Genomic DNA, 19,577 nt, shown 5'->3' with positions numbered 1-19,577 from the left:
AATTATCGATCAAGCCTGCACGCAGAACCTTTGAAATAGCGGTTCTAATTTGTGAAATTGAAAGCCAACACATACAGTATTTGTGAAGTACAATTGACATGCAAAGCATGCTAATGCTACGGGAGTTATGGTACGATATTATTTCAAGCTAAAAATGATAATACCTTATCAGAAAACGTAGATTGTATGAAAGACGTTAAATATCATAACTCATAAGAAGCTGCGCTGTAATTTCCTAAGCGTAATTGTTTTACATCACAAAAATAAGGGGTTCCGGCGAAGTCCCTCCAATCCTCGTCTGTTGTATATGTGAATGGAATGATTAAAGTTAAACTTTACCAATAAGCTTCGGATATTGAAAACAAAATAAAAAAAAAGTTTCAGTTTCCAGAAGATATTCCTTTTTAATCGACACATCTCCAATTTGGAAGTCTGAGAACGCTAAAAATTTGTTATCGATACTTGTGGTGGGCACAGTACAAATATACCATTGTATAGATTTGTATCTGACAGTAAACAGACAAACTCAATCGATACTACTATGAACAGTGCTTACAAGATCTTTAAAAGATTTCATAACCGAAAAATTGAAATGTAATTATCGTATTTTTAAAATCTAAAAAATTCTGAAAAATAGTCAACTATTCGAAAGCGCTCGCGTTTTGGTTTGTTTGTTCTGGAATTTCGCACAAAGCAACTCGAGGGCTATCTGTGCTAGCCATCCGTAATTTAGCAGTGTAAGACAGATAGTCGTCACCACCAACCGCCAACTCTTTGGGCTACTCTTTTACCAACGAATAGTGGGATTGACTGTCACTGGGAAGGCAGATAGTCGTCACCACCCACCGCCAACTCTTTGGGCTACTCTTTTACCAACGAATAGTGGGATTGACTGTGACATTATAATGTCCCCCCGGCTAGGAGGACGAGCATGTTTGGTGCGACCGGGATTCAAACCCTCGACCCTCGGATTACAAGTTGAACGCCTTAACACGCTTGGCCATGCCGGGCCCTAAAAGCAAATTAAATTATTTATTTATAAACTGAGATTTTATTAGAATAAACAGATTTCCACAAATAGTATCAGTTAGGCCAGTCTCGTAACGGTCAAGGCCTGGCATGGTCAGATGGTAAAGGCACTCGACTTGTTCGAATCCCCGTCATACCAAACATGCTCGCCCTTTTCAGCCGTGTGGGAGTTTTAATGGACGGTCAATCCCACTATTCGTTGGTAAAAGAGTAGCTCAAGAGTTGGCGGTGGGTGGTGATGACTAGTTGCCTTCCCTCTAGTGTTACACTGCAAAATTAGGTACGGTTAGCGAAGATAACCCTCGTGTAGCTTTGCCTGAAATTCAAAATAGATCAAACCAAACTCGTAACGGTAGGGTTGGCATGCAAAAAAGTTGGTTAAGATAGAGCTAAAATATAAAGAAACCAGACATGATGTTTGATAAAAAGGAGAACAAAGTTTATATACTTACAAAAATACAGTGCACAAACTTCAGTGGGGCATTAGATGGTTGACTCTTTTATTCAACATTGTATCATCTGTCATACTAGTGCTGCTTTCCACCTTCATTGAGCGAAAAATTGTGGAAAGAGTTACATTGTTATTTAGAAATAGAAAACTCGTAGCACCATATACATTATTAATGGGAACAAAATTGGGCTCGGTGGGCTCAGCAGATAGCCTGATGTGACTTTGCTATATAAAAAAAACACACATTCGAGATTCTTGAACTCTTGTTGTTTCGTTTGTATAAAATCAGGGCAGTTGCAAACTCTCTTCGTTAACCTAAGGAGGGCGAAACGTTGGTCTGTACTTTATTTTAATTAAAGATTCAATACCCGTACCAGCCGTTTTGAGAATAAAAAATCAGGAACGGTTTTCCATTTTCAAATAACGACCAGCTTCATACCCACAAGTCATGTCATCTAAACATTGTGACGTTTTCTGCGCACACGCAATATTGGTACAGGTTTTTTTCAAATTAGAATCATGTGTGTGTCAGTATGATCACGGTGTTTGGGAATAACTGATTCACGTATTTCATACTTTGCGTTTAGTTACGAAAACTGGAAAAGTGTATTGGGTAAGTTTATATTTGTGATAGGAATGTATTTTGTAGATATTATTATAATATTTCTCATAAATATTTGAAGAAAGTTGTATTTTCAATGGGCCGTCGCATAAATTTGAAGAGGGCATATAAAAGAAATTAATTACTTGTTCACTCACTATTTTACTTTAAACGTTTTAAAAGTACTAGAGATGAGTTGTATTTGTTAAATTTTGGTCATTTATAAATTATATTAATAATATTTCTGTTAAATAGATTAACTGTGTAATATTAAATTTCTTAAATATTAATAAATAAATTGGCCAAATGTGGTAGATAATAAGGTAAGGTTGTGGTATATGAAACTTTACTCGTGAAAAATTCGTCATATCGTAAAGTTTTGGGGATAAAGATCGAAATCTTTGTTATCGGTGAGGATACCCAACTGATAATCCAGGATACTGACGTTATAAAAAGTTTGTGTTTTGTCTGTCAGTCATAATTAGGAGTAATTGTTAGTAATCGCAAAGTTTAAAGTTTTATTGAAGAATTCCAGTTGCTGTTCTGATAGCCGTTATTGGATGATTAATTTTAACTTTATAATAAGTTTATTGTTGTTTTTGTGTATGTTTTGTTCTGTTTTCACGATGGAAAATACTAAAATTATTTCTTAAATTAGCGTTCTGTGGGGAAAAATTGAAATTGGCTTGAATTATTTAGATATTATTAATGTTATTTATATCTTGGTGGAATGTGGAAACACTGAAAAACTGTAAATAAAGCCAGTGTGGACTTGATGTACTTAGATTTTCAAAAATTATTAATTAAGTTCCACGTATAGAACTAACTAAAAATTATGTAGGTAGGTGTTTGTGAAGGACAAGTGAAGTGCGTTCATGTTATTAATGGCGTCTAGGCAGAATCGTGTGGAATACGTTTGGTGTTGTATAGTAGCACAGTTATTAAATTAGTAGTTTGGTGATGCCATTGAAGTATTTGGGTATATCTAGCTGGTTGAGGTATTGCAGAATTACTTGAGCCAACGTTTAATCTGAATTTTTTTTTTAATGATCTTTAACTATATTTTAGATCGTATGTTTAACGTAGAGGGTAACATACCCAGTTTGATGAGTGGTGAAAAGAATCATGGCTTAAATCACTGAAACCACTCAATTGTTGTTCTGTTACTGGGAGTTAAGCTAGCAGAGATGTAGGACGTGTTTATAATAAACACATTACTTACATTTCAGTTGAGGTAATTTTCTTTATATAGATTACTGTATAGGGCTCACTTGGAATGCTGTGTTAAACTTTGTCTCTTTATCTAAGAAAGGATATTAGTAAGAAGAGGTTTATAAAAGTAATGCTAGATAATTGTTGGGGTGAAAATTATCCCATGGGACTAGATTAAGATCCTCGGTTTATTTTCTCTCGAGAACAGATAGTTAAAAGGTGGTCTTTATGAAGTTACCAGGTTGTTCAAAGGATAACGTGATACAGGCTTCTGATTTGTGTATTCTAAAGATAACGGGACAATAAGAGACTGTTTTAGATTGGAAAAACACAGGCCTGACTCCAGTTAAGACATCTTTAGTTCTGTAACATAATGATTGGCTTATGGAGTAATTCGTCATCAACAGTAATGGAGGCCAAAACTATTAATTCATAGAAGTGGGAAAGTGAAAACTTCCTGCAAACTAAGAATGATTTTAAATTACTACTTTTTTAAAGGATAGATGTGTAAGGACAACCACAGAAAACTAAATAGTTCAGTGTTACCTTTATGTTATGGCGTAATATGTTGTAACAAATATTAATTTGAATTGGATGCACTACCCAACATAACATTGGAGGAAAGTTAATTCATTTTGAGTTATGTGAATGCAGTTTATAAGGTATTCAGGAATTTTCATCTACAATAAAATGTTATCTAAAGGCAAATACTTTTTCAAACAAAATGGCCATCCATCAAACAAATGTTGGCCCTCCTTCTATCATTCAAACACAAAGATGGATGATATTCAGCTACAGTAATTCTTTTTAATATGTTTTATCTCAAGATGGCTGGTAGGGGTATTAAAACTGAAGATGACCTAAGGAGGTCAAAATGTTGCTCTCTAAGTTTTGATACCTATACCAACCGTCTTGAGATAGAATCTTACTTTAAGTGAGTTTCTCATTATCACAAGTGTTTACTTCATTGTTGTCTTCCAAAAAGTGAAGTTAACTAACTTATTTTAATCCATATTTAGTTGAAGAACTTAAGCAAACTGTCCTTCAATCTTAAGTTTCATTTGAATGATTGTATGTTCTTCCATTAAAAGTAAGGCATAAGACCATCCAAACATCTAGATTACAAGTTAAGCTTTCTCTGATATGATTGATTTAAAATAACTTCATGGATCTTGTGTGAAAATGTTAATATTTTAAACCAAACAACACTATTTTGGTGAATTTGATTGTTGTGATACTGTATAATTGTAAGTATGTATACAGTAACTTTATACATTTGCATTTGTATACTGTATGTTGTAGTCTTGTTCATTTCTAAGTAACCAAATCAAAACTGAATGAATAAAAGTACCTGACATGTGCTCATAACAGTAAAAGTTTTGACAAAATAGTTTGGCTCAGTGGCAATGATACACTTAACATTTGGTGTCGGCCATGATACACTTAACATCTAACGTTTGGTGTCAAAAAGATGGTTGTTATCACTAAGTTACCAACATAAGTTTAAATCTCTAAGAAAGGGATAGAGAAATTTTATTATTTAAAGTTCTCTTAGTGTTTTTTTTTTTGTATACACAGCTGAATGTATGATTTCCCAATCCCTGAGTATAACACCTTACTGTTTTACACCCGAGTTCATTGACCTGTTTGAACTGTATGCTCCATTTAGACATACAACAAGAAAATTTACCTGTTTTTCTTCATCAACCTAGATCTGTTACTGTAATATAAATTGAGCAAATTAAATATGCATTTTTATGTCAGTTTTTATAAACAAAAATATATTGAAAAGTTAATATTATATTTTTCCTGCACAGTTATGTGCATAAATTATTTATTACTTCAATACAAGTGTGTAAGTTTTGTAATACAAAAGTAGTACCAAACTGAGTAATACTTATGTCTCAGAAATGTCAATCAATGAGAATTTTTATCTTTAAACTTTTTTTTGGCTACAGTAATGTCTGGGAAACAGATAAAGTAAGTTTAAATCCTGATAAGTAGGACCACAGATAAAGTGTTTAACTGTAAATTCTGAAGGGTAAGACAAAGGATAAAGCAAGATCATGATGACGAGAAACCCACTTAAGTAAAAACGTATTTTCAAGATGGCTTTAATTAAAACAAAGTCTAGAACATGTTAACCTGAAGATGACCTGAGGAGGTCAATGTTCTGTACCTTAATTCCCCTCAGTGTGGATTCCTGTATGTGGTGAGGAGACAACCAAGGGAAGGTTCTGTTCTTTCAGTTTACCTCCTCTGGGATCTAAACATCCACCCACGTGTTTGCTCTGCGTGGTGACCCATGAAGGGGAGGAGAAGATCTTGGTGGTTTAGGGGTCCAACCACAACACATCACTTTGGCCTTGAATTCCTGCAGACGGGTGGTCTTGGGATGGCCCCCCTTGAATCATTCGGCTGGTCCACTTGGGCTAGAGTCAACCAAGTGCCAGTGTTGAATGTACTCAACAGGTATTGTGGACATTGTATCTGATGCTGGTGTTTGGGTATAGTGCACACAAAACCCTGGCATTGCTACAGTGTCCTTGTTTGACATTGTAGTGTGTCCCCTTGTAGGGCCCCATGGTGGGTGAGGTCAGTGGGCACCGAAATTTCCCTTTCTTTATTATGGATCCCCCAAATATAACTCTTAATAAAATAGTGGAAAAACAGTCCATAGGTAAACGACCATGTTTTGAAGATTCTGAGCAGCAATCCTCACCATCTGTACCACCCGTTGTACCTCAGTTTCTTATATTGCACTCACTTTCAGACAAACCATTAGGGCAAATGTCTCCCTTTTTTCATTTAGAAGGGACGTGCTGGCTCTCCAAAGTCAGTAAAGAAGCTTTGATCTGGTGACATATTGGTGGAAACATCCACATCTAAACTCGGTGAACTCCCCTTGCATTCAAAGGCGATTGGGGATATACCTATTGAGGTTACACCTCATGCTACTTTGAATTCATCATGAGGAGGTATTGTTGAGAGGGATTTGAAGAACATCCCAGAGTCAGAAATTCTTGCTGGTTTTTCCACCAAAGAAGTTTCCACAGTGATTTGCATCTCCACTCACAAAGATGGAATTATGATGCTGACCAATATCCTCGTTCTGACATTTACGTTGCCACGTCCGCCTGCCACCATCAGGGCAGGTTATCTTAATTGCAGAGTACAGCTATACATTCCAAACTCTCTCTAATGTTTCCAGTGTCAGCAGTTCGGTCACTCAAAGATGTCATGTCATGGTTCTTTGATGTGTGCTTGTTGTAGTGGCAAGGACCACGATGCCTACAAGTGTGAAATGGACCCTCATTGCATCAATTCCAATGGCTCTCACCTGTTCTACTTTTGTTCTTTGGAAGAAAAAGAGGTGCAGGGTTTCAAAACGATTAATAACATTACTTATCCTGAGGCTTGAAAGTTGATGTCCACCACCTCATCTCGGACGTATGCTGCTGCACTTCGTTCCACAGCTATTGTGGGAGTGCAGACAGATCTCTCTCTGTGCCTCCAAAAGAATCATTCTTCAAAGAAATGAAAAGTTTTTTTGATCTCCATGGGTTATGTAGCCATTTGCCCATTTTTATTAACAAAATTTTTAATGGACAGGAGATTCCAAATTCGTGTGGGTTCTGCACTTTCCCATTCTTTTCTATAGGAACTTGGAGTCCCTCAGGGCTGTGTTCTGAGTGTCACACTCTTCGGTATCAAAAATTAATGCAATCACTGAACAACTCCCTCTCACTGTTGCAAACAGACTGTATATCAATGACTTTCACATCTCATGTCAGTTGTTGAACATGAGGTATATTGAGATGCAGCTACAGACTGCCCTCAATCATTAACTGAAGTGGACCACAGCAAATGGCTTTAACTTCTCTCTCTTTGAAACTGTTTGCATGCACTTTTGTGGCAAATGGGGTATTCACCCTGACCCTGAACTCCGTATCAGTGAAGTTGTGCTGCCTGTGGTCCCTGAGACAAAGTTCTTGGGGCTTATCTTTGACTGTAAGCTGACCTTTATACCACACGTTAAGCAGCTACGGGTCAAATGTACAAGAGCACTGAATATCCTCCGTGTCCTCTCTTCCACCACTTTGGGAGCAGATTAACGTTCTTTGCAAAAGTTATATCATGCTCTTATTCGATCGAAACTCGACTATGGATCACTGGTCTATGGTTCTGCCAGACTGTTGGCTTTAAAGATGCTGGACCCTTTTCATCATCAAGGACATCAGCTCTGCACTGGGGCTTTCTGCACTTCCCCAGTTCAGAGCTTATAGATAGTCTCATGAACCTTCTTTGTACCTCTGCCATTTCCAACTGTCTTTACTATATGCTTCAAAACTTTGTTCCTTACCAAAGCATCCCACCTGGGGTTGTGTTTTCCTTTCCTCAGTGGGCCATACGTTTTCAGAACAGATGATCTGCCATTGCTCCTTTTGGCCTTCGTATCCAGGCGCAGTTGGATGAATTGGGTCTGTCCTTGGATAACATTGCTGTACCCACTGGTCAGCCCATCCCACCATGGCTTCTCACAGTCCCCAAATGTGATATATCTTTAAGTCATCTGAGAAAAGTGGACACTTCTGATTGGAAATACTGTATGTTATTTACTGAACATCTTTCGAACCATCCTTCCATTCCTATTTATACAGATGGTTCCAAATCAGGTGACTGTGTTGGCTCTGCCATGGTTTGTTGCGGTTCAGTGGTTGCACACAGAATCCCCTCTACAGTTTCTGTGTTCACTGCTGAACTGTACGTCATTTCTCTTGCCCTGGATCACATAGAAGCTAAGCAAGACTCAAATTCCACTATTGATACTGACTCACTTAGTTCTCTACTGGTCCTGGAATCGCTTCACGTCAGTTCACACCCTGTTTTTGCAGATATTCAAAACCGACTGGCCCATTTCTCTACTGGGCCACGTTGGTATTTGTGGGAATGAGCTTGCAGACACGGCAGCTAAATCTGTCTGCTCTGGCACTATCACTGCTGTGCCTGTCCCATACATGGATTATGGTCCTGTATTGTGGCTCAGCTATGTGCCAGCTGGTAGTTGACTTGGAGTGAGCAACAAGTGAAAACAAGGTTTTCCAAATAAAACCCTATATTGGACTTTGGCCATCTTGTTATCCATAAGAATTGGAAAGAGGAAGTTGTTCTAACTAGACTACGCGTTGGTCACAGTTTTTTAACTCATTGTTTTCTTTTATCAGGAACTGATGTACCAACATGTAGTTTGTGTAACACTCAAATCACTGTAAGTCACATTTTACTTTCTTGTTATCGTTATGATTCACAACGACGGCACCATTTTAAGCATGTTCTGTCCCAAGGTTTGTTTGTCCATAACGTTAGACAGTGTTATTGGTGATGATGACAATGTCCACCTTGGTAATGTTTTAGTTTTTAAAGGCCATTAATCTTTTTAATGCCATTTAAGTTTTTTTAATTTGTACATTAAACGTTCTTTAATGTGGCTTCTTTAAAAGTTGCAGTTCATCTAGTTCAATTTGAAATTAGAAACTGGCCATAACATTAAATAACTTGGAACCAGAACTGGAAAGGCCAACTTCAGGTGACTGATGGTGGTTTTTGTACTTACCTGTTAGCCTTCCTAGCGAGTTATGATTACTATAGTTACACTACAGAAAGTCCTTTACAACTTGAATTACTGTAGTTTTTCTGTTGATGTTGTAAACCACATGTAAACTTTGGTTTTATGCTGTTTGTTTTAAACTTTGTTTTGTTTTACCTTAATTTCCTTTTATGAATTTTAATAATTTTACTTTAATTTTAACTTTTTACCGGATGTTTGGCACAGAGAGACTAGCTGCTTTGTGCCATAAATCAGCCAACCACCCGTAAGTTAATTAAAGTGTGAATACCCACACCAGCCATCTTGAGAATACAGATAAAGTAAGACATTTTGAGAGAACACGACTAGTTCTAAAGAAAGATTTTTCATTTAGATTTTCCTTGTTTTTTCTTTTAATGTTACAAAAAAAGGTTTAACTGGTTCTTGGTATTATAATGTATCAAGTACTTGGCTGTTATGTAACATAGAAACAACTAATACAACTTGGAGTTGTATGCATAGGGTCTTGTCCAAAATATAACTAAATAAGTTCTCCGTTGGTTTTTTTTTCACATATATTTCAAGTCAAGAATTATGTAGCAGGTGATGGTTATCAAAATGGAAGAAGGGAACAGTGATGAAGATCTTCCAGGTAAAGAATACTGTTATTGGTTTATCCTTCAGTGAGAAAACAATATAGTACTTAATGCATAACTAACAGTTTGTAAAGTGTATTGGAAACTTTGTGATGTATAAGGAAAAATAAACTATTACCTTTGTTTACTTCTATTGAAATGTTATTAATATTTTGACAAATACAGTGCAATAATTTCAAACGTACAGTTTACAAAATACGACACTCAGAGATCTTTAGTTTCTATCTTAAACACGTTTCTGACAAAAAGTGGTGTTTTTAATCACATTAATTTCTTGAAAACATTCTTCAAGTTTGAAGTGGAGGTGATAAGACCGGGCATTTCATTTTCGCCTTGCTCTTTGAAGTGTGGAATTAATGTATTCATAATTGCTCTAATATTTGTAACCTGTGTGACAAGTTAATATTCTGTCTCTAAAACCTGTTTTGAAAATAAATTGTGAATATAAATTTTAAAGTTAAATATCACCTTAAAAGGTTGTACTAAGTAAATCATTTGTATATATTCTGTTTTTGTAATAAAAACTACTAGCATCTCATCAGTATGTTTTGTTTCTATTGAGAAAAAAGGACAGATAAATAATTTATATTTTAATAACACAGTTTAAAGATATCTTGGTAGAAAACTAGCATTTTGTGATCCACAAGTAAAAGTAATTTATTTTTGTTTTCTATTAACAAATTATTTTCCTTATGGTTATTTCCACTCTGTGTAATTATTTTCCTTATGGTTATTTCCACTCTGTGTAAATGCACACATTTGAACTAAAAATATTTAGAACTTGGTTCTAGTTCAAGCAATAGTATATTTCATTCACATTACTTGGTTTGTCAACAGGTGGAATTAAATTAATAATTCAAAACTGAACTTTTAAAAAAACAAAGTACAAAATTGTAAGTGGTAAATTGTATTTCTTGACTTTAGGGTTTTGACCTTTAGAACATTATGGAAAAAATAAACAAGACAATATTGATAATGAATACATTTTTTTAAAAATGTGTTTCACACATGTTTACCACATCAAGAATGCTATTGGCTTGTGATATGTGATGAATGAAAGGAGTGACTGTTTGTTTTCAAGTGTTTTAGCATGATAACACAGGTTCAGAGTACAGGTTGTTACATGCCACCACTAGGTGAAGTTTGCCAGATGGTTTTCACTATAATTCTAAAACAACTTGATGGGTGTTTTTTTTTTCCTTGTGTGTTATACAACTGGTATCATCTGGTTAAAATGCAGCAGAATTTTAGTTTGTTTCCAATGAAATATATTATGCATTCATTATCACAAATTCTTGCTTTATCAAGCTTCATATGCTGAATTACAGGGGCTACATACGCTGGTAGCAGGATGCGTATTGAATTACAGGGGCTACATACGCTGGTAGCAGGATGCGTATTGAATTACAGGGGCTTCATACGCAAGTGAAGTATTGTATAATGGATTACAACATTTTACCTCAACAGGTCTGTCACTCTTATGACTTGCATCTGTACTGAGATGTATCCTGACGAGTCATGACTGATAGCTACTCTTGACATGTGTTTTTTTTTACCTCAGTCATTAATACATCTGTACTGAGATGTATCTTGATGGGTCTTGCTTTATTCTACTGGTTAATACACCTGAAATATAGTACAATGTATTCTATGTAGGTTGAAATTACAATCTACTAACCCATGAGACAGTACTCCTGGTGGGACACTATGTTTTTATGTTAAAATTCAACTGAAGATTTGTAAATGCCATTCCAGCCTTTTTATAAATACAAATCTACATTTTATGTTAAAACTTAAATCTTATAGTAAAATGTGTTGGAATTTGACGTGTCAAATAGGTACACTTGTGTACTTGGAGTTTCAAGATAACATTGTTTTGTTTTCAGCATCACAAACTAACCCCATATCAATTTATTTTTGTGAAGTCAAACTTCTACGGTATTTCTAAGTGAGCTGTAAAAAAGTAAACTTTATAAATTTGATGTATTCAAAAATCCATCTACGTGTAGATGTACGTCAGAAAAATGTGCTTTAGGGAGTCTGTGTTGTCCTTTCTTCTGTTAAAGTGTTGTTTTGATTTCTATATACTCCAGTGTAAGAAATTCGTAATTAAAACATTTCAAATTGTACATGAGGAAGATTTTTATCAATAATATTAACACATTTATAGCAACATTATTCTCAACTTGCCATTTTCCCAAACACTTATCAACAGAGGATTTACCAAATCGTTTTGTTACCACAAGCCTAGACGTTCGTGACAAAAATAGTGGACTCTCCAAAATGCCTCGGAAGTTTCTGCTTTTCGCTGCTGTCACTGCGTCTGTTGGAGGAGTGATGTTTGGATATGACGTCGGTAAAGTATCTTGAGTTACACGTGTATGTAATTATTCTTAATTGATGCTTTTAGAATGTGTTATATTAATGAAGAGTACACACACACACACACACACACACAAAATAGATTACTCGGAATGAATACTTCCACTAGTATTGGGATATTAAGAAACTTTTAGAGGAACAGTTAGAAGTTGTAATTTATGTCAAAACATTTCTTGAAATCTGAATGTATTAACTGAAATAGAAATTCAACACATACTTAACACACACTTTGTTGTAACAGTTGATAACTTCTCATATAGGTTACCTATTTTTTAATAGTTTATTATTATGTAAAAGATATTTAAATCAGTTAAATCAAAGTTTCTTGCATTTTGTAACCAATTAATTATTAAGAACTTCAATAAAAATAAACTGTATTATTTAGAACTAACGGGTCTCAACACTGTGTGGTGGTTAAGACTTTCTACCTGTAATTTAAGGATTATGAGTTTGGATCCCACAGTAAACATGTACGTCAGTAAACGAGAAAATCGAAACTCGGATGACGGTTAAACTCCGTTAGGTTGTTTTATGCTTTTCAAATGATTGTAAGAAAGCAATGTCATTAAAAATTGATGTTTGATTCCTGAATATTATCTGCAATTGATGTTAATCTGTTTATGTGAAGATTTATTAGAAATATTGCTCAAATGTCTTTATAAATTAATCAGTATTTTCAACTTTAAAACATCTTTTTGTGCTAATTTTTATCATGATTTGGTTACTTACACTTAATACTAAACACTGACTCTGCTATCATTATGACACACTTTATTTGCACAGAAAAACAAACATGACATGAGAAGAAATGTTTCTCATCATGTAGGTGTGTAAATTATATACACATGTACAAAAGTGTACAAGGACTTCAAAGTCGAGTTGGTGATTATTTGTAGTAGTTAACGGCAGAAATACGAGTGTATTTTCACAAGCTTCTTACAGTACACTGCTTCGGTAATTATGTAATGAGCTGTGTTTGTTACATAGTTTAGAATTGGTCACGTAAATGTATCAAACAAAAAATAAGTATTACACTGATAAGGTTAAGTCTTTCACAGGCACGACAGAGCATTGCCATGGAAACATACAACAGAATTGTGTTTGGCCTTCAAAAAATACACAAGTATTGTAGATAAACTTTTAATAATGAATGTTTTATACAGTTACAGTCAAGAACAATATTTCAGGTAATTATGTCTGAAAATAAATTTATGCTGGTATGATTTTCTAAAGTAATTGTAGTGCCTCAGTTTTTTTTACGTAGCTCTGTGTCTCTAAATAAAACCTAGAACTGGAACAGTTAACTATCAACCTGGGAGTGTTGTTTATCTTTAAATGTGACAATAGAAAGCAGGTTCTGTTCATAACAGCTGTGAGGAATCCTGACTCCAAATAACTATCAAAAACATGTATGTATTGTGATGTTATACAGGTGCATGTGTGGTGTGGCATAAGGTGGGTATACATAGTTTGATGTACGTGTTTTTCATGTGTTTATAGTATTTCACATTTGATGTTGTACAATTAAAGTGTAGAGTGAGGTATGAGATAAAACTTTCCATAAATGTAATAGTGAGGCTTGTTTGTTAACCAGGTATCATATCTGGGGCACTGTTACAGCTCAAATTGGAATTTCAACTCAACTGTGTCTGGCAAGAATTGGTTGTGTCATCTCTTTTGTGTGGAGCATTTCTGGCTTCTTTGGTGGGAGGTTAGTACTGGGTTTTTTTATTACCCAGATATCATCAATAAATAGTAGATTTCTGTTTACTTTCTTCTTGGTTTAGTACATTTTTTTTAAAGGGTTTTTACTTAAGTTCATTTTTGTAACATTAATTGCATGTAACCTTCAAGTTACTGTCTTGTTTTTATACCATTTGTTACAGTTGTTTCACACCAAACTGTTTTAAGAAAGTTGTCCATGATGCAAACACATCCATGTTGCAAGGAAGGACGTCATTGTTTTAAGAAAGTTGTCCATGATGCAAACACATCCATGTGGCAAGGAAGGACGTCATTGTTTTAAGAAAGTTGTCCATGATGCAAACACATCCATGTGGCAAGGAAGGACGTCATTGTTTTAAGAAAGTTGTCCATGATGCAAACACATCCATGTGGCAAGGAAGGACGTCATTGTTTTAAGAAAGTTGTCCATGATGCAAACACATCCATGTGGCAAGGAAGGACATCATTGTTTTAAGAAAGTTGTCCATGATGCAAACACATCCATGTGGCAAGGAAGGACGTCATTGTTTTAAGAAAGTTGTCCATGATGCAAACACATCCATGTGGCAAGGAAGGACGTCATTGTTTTAAGAAAGTTGTCCATGATAAAACACATCCATGCCATGATGCAAACACATCCATGTGGCAAGGAAGGACGTCATTGTTTTAAGAAAGTTGTCCATGATGCAAACACATCCATGTGGCAAGGAAGGACGTCATTGTTTTAAGAAAGTTGTCCATGATGCAAACACATCCATGTGGCAAGGAAGGACGTCATTGTTTTAAGAAAGTTGTCCATGATGCAAACACATCCATGTGGCAAGGAAGGACGTCATTGTTTTAAGAAAGTTGTCCATGATGCAAACACATCCATGTGGCAAGGAAGGACGTCATTGTTTTAAGAAAGTTGTCCATGATGCAAACACATCCATGTGGCAAGGAAGGACGTCATTGTTTTAAGAAAGTTGTCCATGATGCAAACACATCCATGTGGCAAGGAAGGACGTCATTGTTTTAAGAAAGTTGTCCATGACGCAAACACATCCATGTGGCAAGGAAGGACGTCATTGTTTTAAGAAAGTTGTCCATGACGCAAACACATCCATGTGGCAAGGAAGGACGTCATTGTTTTAAGAAAGTTGTCCATGACGCAAACACATCCATGTGGCAAGGAAGGACGTCATTGTTTTAAGAAAGTTGTCCATGACGCAAACACATCCATGTTGCAAGGAAGGACGTCATTGTTTTAAGAAAGTTGTCCATGACGCAAACACATCCATGTGGCAAGGAAGGACGTCATTGTTTTAAGAAAGTTGTCCATGACGCAAACACATCCATGTGGCAAGGAAAGACGTCATTGTTTTAAGAAAGTTGTCCATGACGCAAACACATCCATGTGGCAAGGAAAGACGTCATTGTTTTAAGAAAGTTGTCCATGACGCAAACACATCCATGTGGCAAGGAAGGACGTCATTGTTTTAAGAAAGTTGTCCATGACACAAACACATCCATGTGGCAAGGAAGGACGTCATTGTTTTAAGAAAGTTGTCCATGACACAAACACATCCATGTGGCAAGGAAGGACGTCATTGTTTTAAGAAAGTTGTCCATGACGCAAACACATCCATATACCAGAATGGACAATTGAATCACATTATCTGTACTATTTCCTCTTGATTTATTTAAATAAGGATGTTACCATTCATCTAGTCATAATATTTTCTGTCAGTTTTCAACTTTGTGCGACTGGACACTTGTGCATCCAGATGGAAGGAGTTAATATTTTCTAATAAAACTGTTGTCAGTTTGTGTTACTACCACCAACAAAAAAACTTCATGAGCTGTTGTATAGGAGCTGAGGCAAAAAGAATGCCTTTATAAATGAAACTGTATGAACCTTTGTGGTTACATATGTTGAATAAAGTCTGTTCTTAACCATGATCTATTGCATTCTGTACACTTCATGTAGCATTACGTCAGTTTGAAACATCTTGTCAAGGATGATGTATGTAAAACTGGAGAGAATAATTTTTGTTTTAGCAAACGGATAAAACTATCAGAAGACTATTATAAAAGCTAGATCCAACACATCTGTTCATTCTCATCTGTATAAGACAACATGAAACTGAGAGAATACACTGTCAAAACTAGTTCCAAGTCTTCTGTTAACTTTTATTTACTGTAATGTATCAAAACTAGTCCCAAGTCTTTTGTTAACTTGTTCTATTTACTGTAATGTATCAAAACTAGTCACAAGTCTTCTGTTAACTTTTTCCATTTACTGTAATGTATCAGAACTAGTCCCAAGTCTTCTGTTAACTTGTTCTATTTACTGTAATGTATCAAAACTAGTCCCAAGTCTTCTGTTAACTTTTTCCATTTACTGTAATGTATCAAAACTAGTCACAAGTCTTCTGTTAACTTTTTCCATTTACTGTAATGTATCAAAACTAGTCACAAGTCTTCTGTTAACTTGTTCTATTTACTGTAATGTATCAAAACTAGTCCCAAGTCTTCTGTTAACTTGTTCTATTTACTGTAGTTTTCTCACTAACTCTAACTTGCAGTCTTTTATTGTCATAATCTTTGTTTCGTAAAGCTTCTTTCCAATATAAAATCTTCTACCTAAATTAAAATGGCATGCCAAAATTTAAACATAACCAGACAACTTTTCTTATTGTATGCCAGTCTGAATAACAAATTACAATTGTGGCTCACTTGTAATATGATGATAATTTATTATAAGTGCTGTTTTAGATGAACTTAGGGTTCATCACTGCTTTTCTTTTGTATGGTACTCTGGGTGAGCATTGAAAATACAGCTAACAAGTTTGGTATTATATGTTTCACTTTGTCAGGGAAGATAAATTAATATATTTGTGTTTAATAAATTCAGATTTGTCGTGTTTCTTTATGACAGCCATACTTCTTGTTGAAGCGTAACACTGAGTTACGTCAGTTAATTAACGTTTATTTCACAAACTTTTATGCTTGTTAAAACTACTTAATCAAACTTTCAGTACAATTTAGTCTCTTCCTGTGTCTTTCTGGCTACAGGTAGATATCACAACTCACTTCCAAACTTTGAAATGATTTATATGACTTGTTCCACTAAGAAGCTTCTTCCGTTATGTCTTGGACGTAATCTGTGTATGATCTTTGTTATGTCTTCTTTTTTTAACTTAGAAGTTTGTGCTGTTTACCAAAAAAGTTTTTATATTTTTTCTCCTGTTGGTTTTACTTTGATCTTGTTTTATAAGTATCCTTGAGTTAGAACCAAGTTTTTCACTGGCTAATTAATAATGGTGTTTCAGGGATCATCGTGGATCACTATGGACGTAGGATGTCAATGGTTTTTGCTGGGTTCCTGTTTATTACAGGCTCTGTGCTGCTTTGCTTCAGCCCAACTATTTTTTTGGTGTTAGTTGGACGTTTCGTCTTGGGGTTTAGTGTTTCGTTGTCTGTTACGGCAGAATGTACTTATATATCTGAATTATCTACTCCAGTAAGTGTCTTAACAACATTTTGTACATCTGTAGCCAGATGTTGTAGCTGTGCTTTAAAATACATTATAAAAGTATTATTTTCCTATAATGTTTCCAAAATAGTTTCATTCTAGATATTAATGTCTATAGTATATTATATTGCAGTTACAGATACCAGTGCCTACGGTCATGTTGTGCCTGACCAACAGATATCAATGTTTATACCTTTGATTCATGCTGTTAAAAACTTAAATAGACACAATGTATGGAATAAATAACAAATCCATTTATAAGTTACAGTAAAAACTTGATCATTGCTATATCAGTGAGTTTGTTTCATGTTCTAATTTTTACACGTCTCACAAGCAGAATTTAATTTATAGGTTGGACTGAAAGTATAGTAAGACACTTCAACTGAAACTAATAAAAGTACACAACTGGAGGTCAATATGGCAGTTTTAAGTTTTATCAACATCATTAAATTCGGTTCTATCTTATTAATGTTCAGTTTGTGTGGCTGGATAACAGGAATTTGTATGTTTGTGTATATATATTTTTTACTTTTCAGAAACATCGTGGAATGTTGGTCTCATTAAACGAAGTAGGAATAACGTTTGGATTTCTTCTTGCATTTCTTGTCAACTACATATTTATATCTGTCCCTCAAGGATGGTATGTATATATGCTTTTATATGGTATGTTCTGAATGAAATATCAGTCGATTACCATCTATAACTACTATTTGTTGTCTGTTCACTTTGGAGGGTGTTGATGGGGTTCTTTGCCAAAATTGGTCCATGTGGGAATACAAACAAATTTTCTATTTTGTGTTGCTACTTCACTTCCTGTTGATGAATCTTACATTCTTCATGGAGGTTTGTTGGATCCATGGGGAGATCCGTACAAATTTGTGGTTTCACATATTCTGTCTTGCAATTTTTACATGATTTACAGAACTATGTACAAGGTGAGTAATTGTTCATGTCCAACAATAGCTTTTCATTGATCAGTAATGTTTCATAACTTTCCTCCAGAGGGGGGGGGTACTCTAGCCAGCGTAAAATGTGCATCATTGGTGTTTGTACCCCAGACCTAGCATCGTGCTTGGTAGATTAGAGTAAAAACAATGCTTTGAAGCTGTAAAAAACAGTGATATCAATTTCTTTTATATATAAAACAAAATTCTTGATTGTTTTTTTTTTTATTCATCAGTACTTTACTTATTGAAAAATAATAACCATTTATTTACAGTTTTCTTGGTTTCAACTAATTTCAGTGACTTTTACCTGTTTGGATAAGAAAAAAGTTATTTTTGCAGTGCGGCTCTTGTGTTTGTTCATGCGTGTGTACAAACTACATTTCTCCATGTTGTTGTATCATGGTAACTGTCAATCAGATGAAGTTAGTGTTTGTTAATATTTTATAAGTGTGCATGAAAGTTCTCAGTTAAATTAGATGTGCTTTCTTTAACAGTCTAAGTTCATACAGAAGGAAACAAACAAGCGTAAAACCTCAAACTTTGGACAAATTGAAATTATTTGAAATGAATAAATAAGTAAACCTAAAAAAGTGAAAGATGCACAACTGTATATTTTAATCATCACAACATTTTGTTTTATGACACTTCTAGAGAGAACAGTTTATTGAATAAGCTGACTTATTTGTGAACACAAGAAACCCAAGTGTATCTCAAGATGACTGATATGGGTATTAAAACTTTTATTAAAATAAAGTAGAGAACTTTAACTCTCTTTGTTAACCTGAAGATGACCTCAAAAGGTCAAAACATTGTTTTCTACTTTAATAAAAGTTTTAATAGCCATGCCAGCCATCTTGAGATACAAACACTGACTAAATTTTCAGTTTTCTGTATTTATGAGTGTTTATTGAGCTGAATGATAAAACAATTTAAAATGTTTCATATAACAAGGTCACATTTCTTTACAGGAAATACATGTTTGGTCTAGCTGCAGTGCCTGCTGTGTTACAGCTTGTAGGGATTATTTTTCTTCCTCGTAGTCCGCACTATTTGTTGATGATTGGTAAAAAGGAAGAGGTAAAATAAGTATCACGTGTAATTGTTATTATAAATATATTATTCTTAAAAAGGCTTAATGATGCCCATTTCTGAATTCAAAAGTAGCCGTTTTTTGTGAATTAATTACAATTATTTTTATAAAGCAGTCCCTATTTCTTGATGGAGGGTATATTTTATATCTCACATTATTGCTTGTAGCCTGGGATCTTTTCAAGTAGTGCATCACTTTATTGTTTGTTAGTTTGTAATTTGTTTTGGCTTGTTTTCATATAACAAACTGGTGGGGAAGTGTATTCAAATGCTGTTCAGAAAGAGGAATACAGTATGAAAGAATGCTTATACATCTCTGTAGGGGCTCTTTGTGTTAGGTTTCATAACAATAAACAAAGCAGGTTATTTTGAGATTCTTTA

The 19,577-nt window shown here is 34.8% G+C and overlaps 1 protein-coding gene across 14 annotated transcripts in view; it reads left to right on the top strand.

Annotated features, from left to right (window-relative positions):
- Positions 1–1,950: 1,950 nt before the first annotated feature.
- The window catches only part of LOC143241975 (solute carrier family 2, facilitated glucose transporter member 10-like), a 32,281-nt gene continuing 14,654 nt past the window's right edge, over positions 1,951–19,577 (top strand). Inside the window, exons 1-7 of one of the 14 annotated variants that reach the window (XM_076485319.1) lie at positions 1,951–2,093; positions 9,466–9,532; positions 11,783–11,892; positions 13,513–13,629; positions 16,958–17,148; positions 17,697–17,800; positions 19,076–19,184. In XM_076485319.1, coding sequence (XP_076341434.1) covers positions 11,820–11,892; positions 13,513–13,629; positions 16,958–17,148; positions 17,697–17,800; positions 19,076–19,184 — 594 coding nt within the window. In that variant the 5' untranslated portion in view covers positions 1,951–2,093; positions 9,466–9,532; positions 11,783–11,819. The other 13 variants (XM_076485309.1, XM_076485311.1, XM_076485322.1 and 10 more) reach the window with 13 other exon arrangements.

The sequence above is a fragment of the Tachypleus tridentatus genome, unplaced genomic scaffold (assembly GCF_004210375.1).
Source record: "Tachypleus tridentatus isolate NWPU-2018 unplaced genomic scaffold, ASM421037v1 Hic_cluster_1, whole genome shotgun sequence".
NCBI lineage: Eukaryota > Metazoa > Arthropoda > Merostomata > Xiphosura > Limulidae > Tachypleus > Tachypleus tridentatus.
Note: the sequence above shows the minus strand (reverse complement) of the source record. Positions and strands in the feature narration are given on the sequence as shown.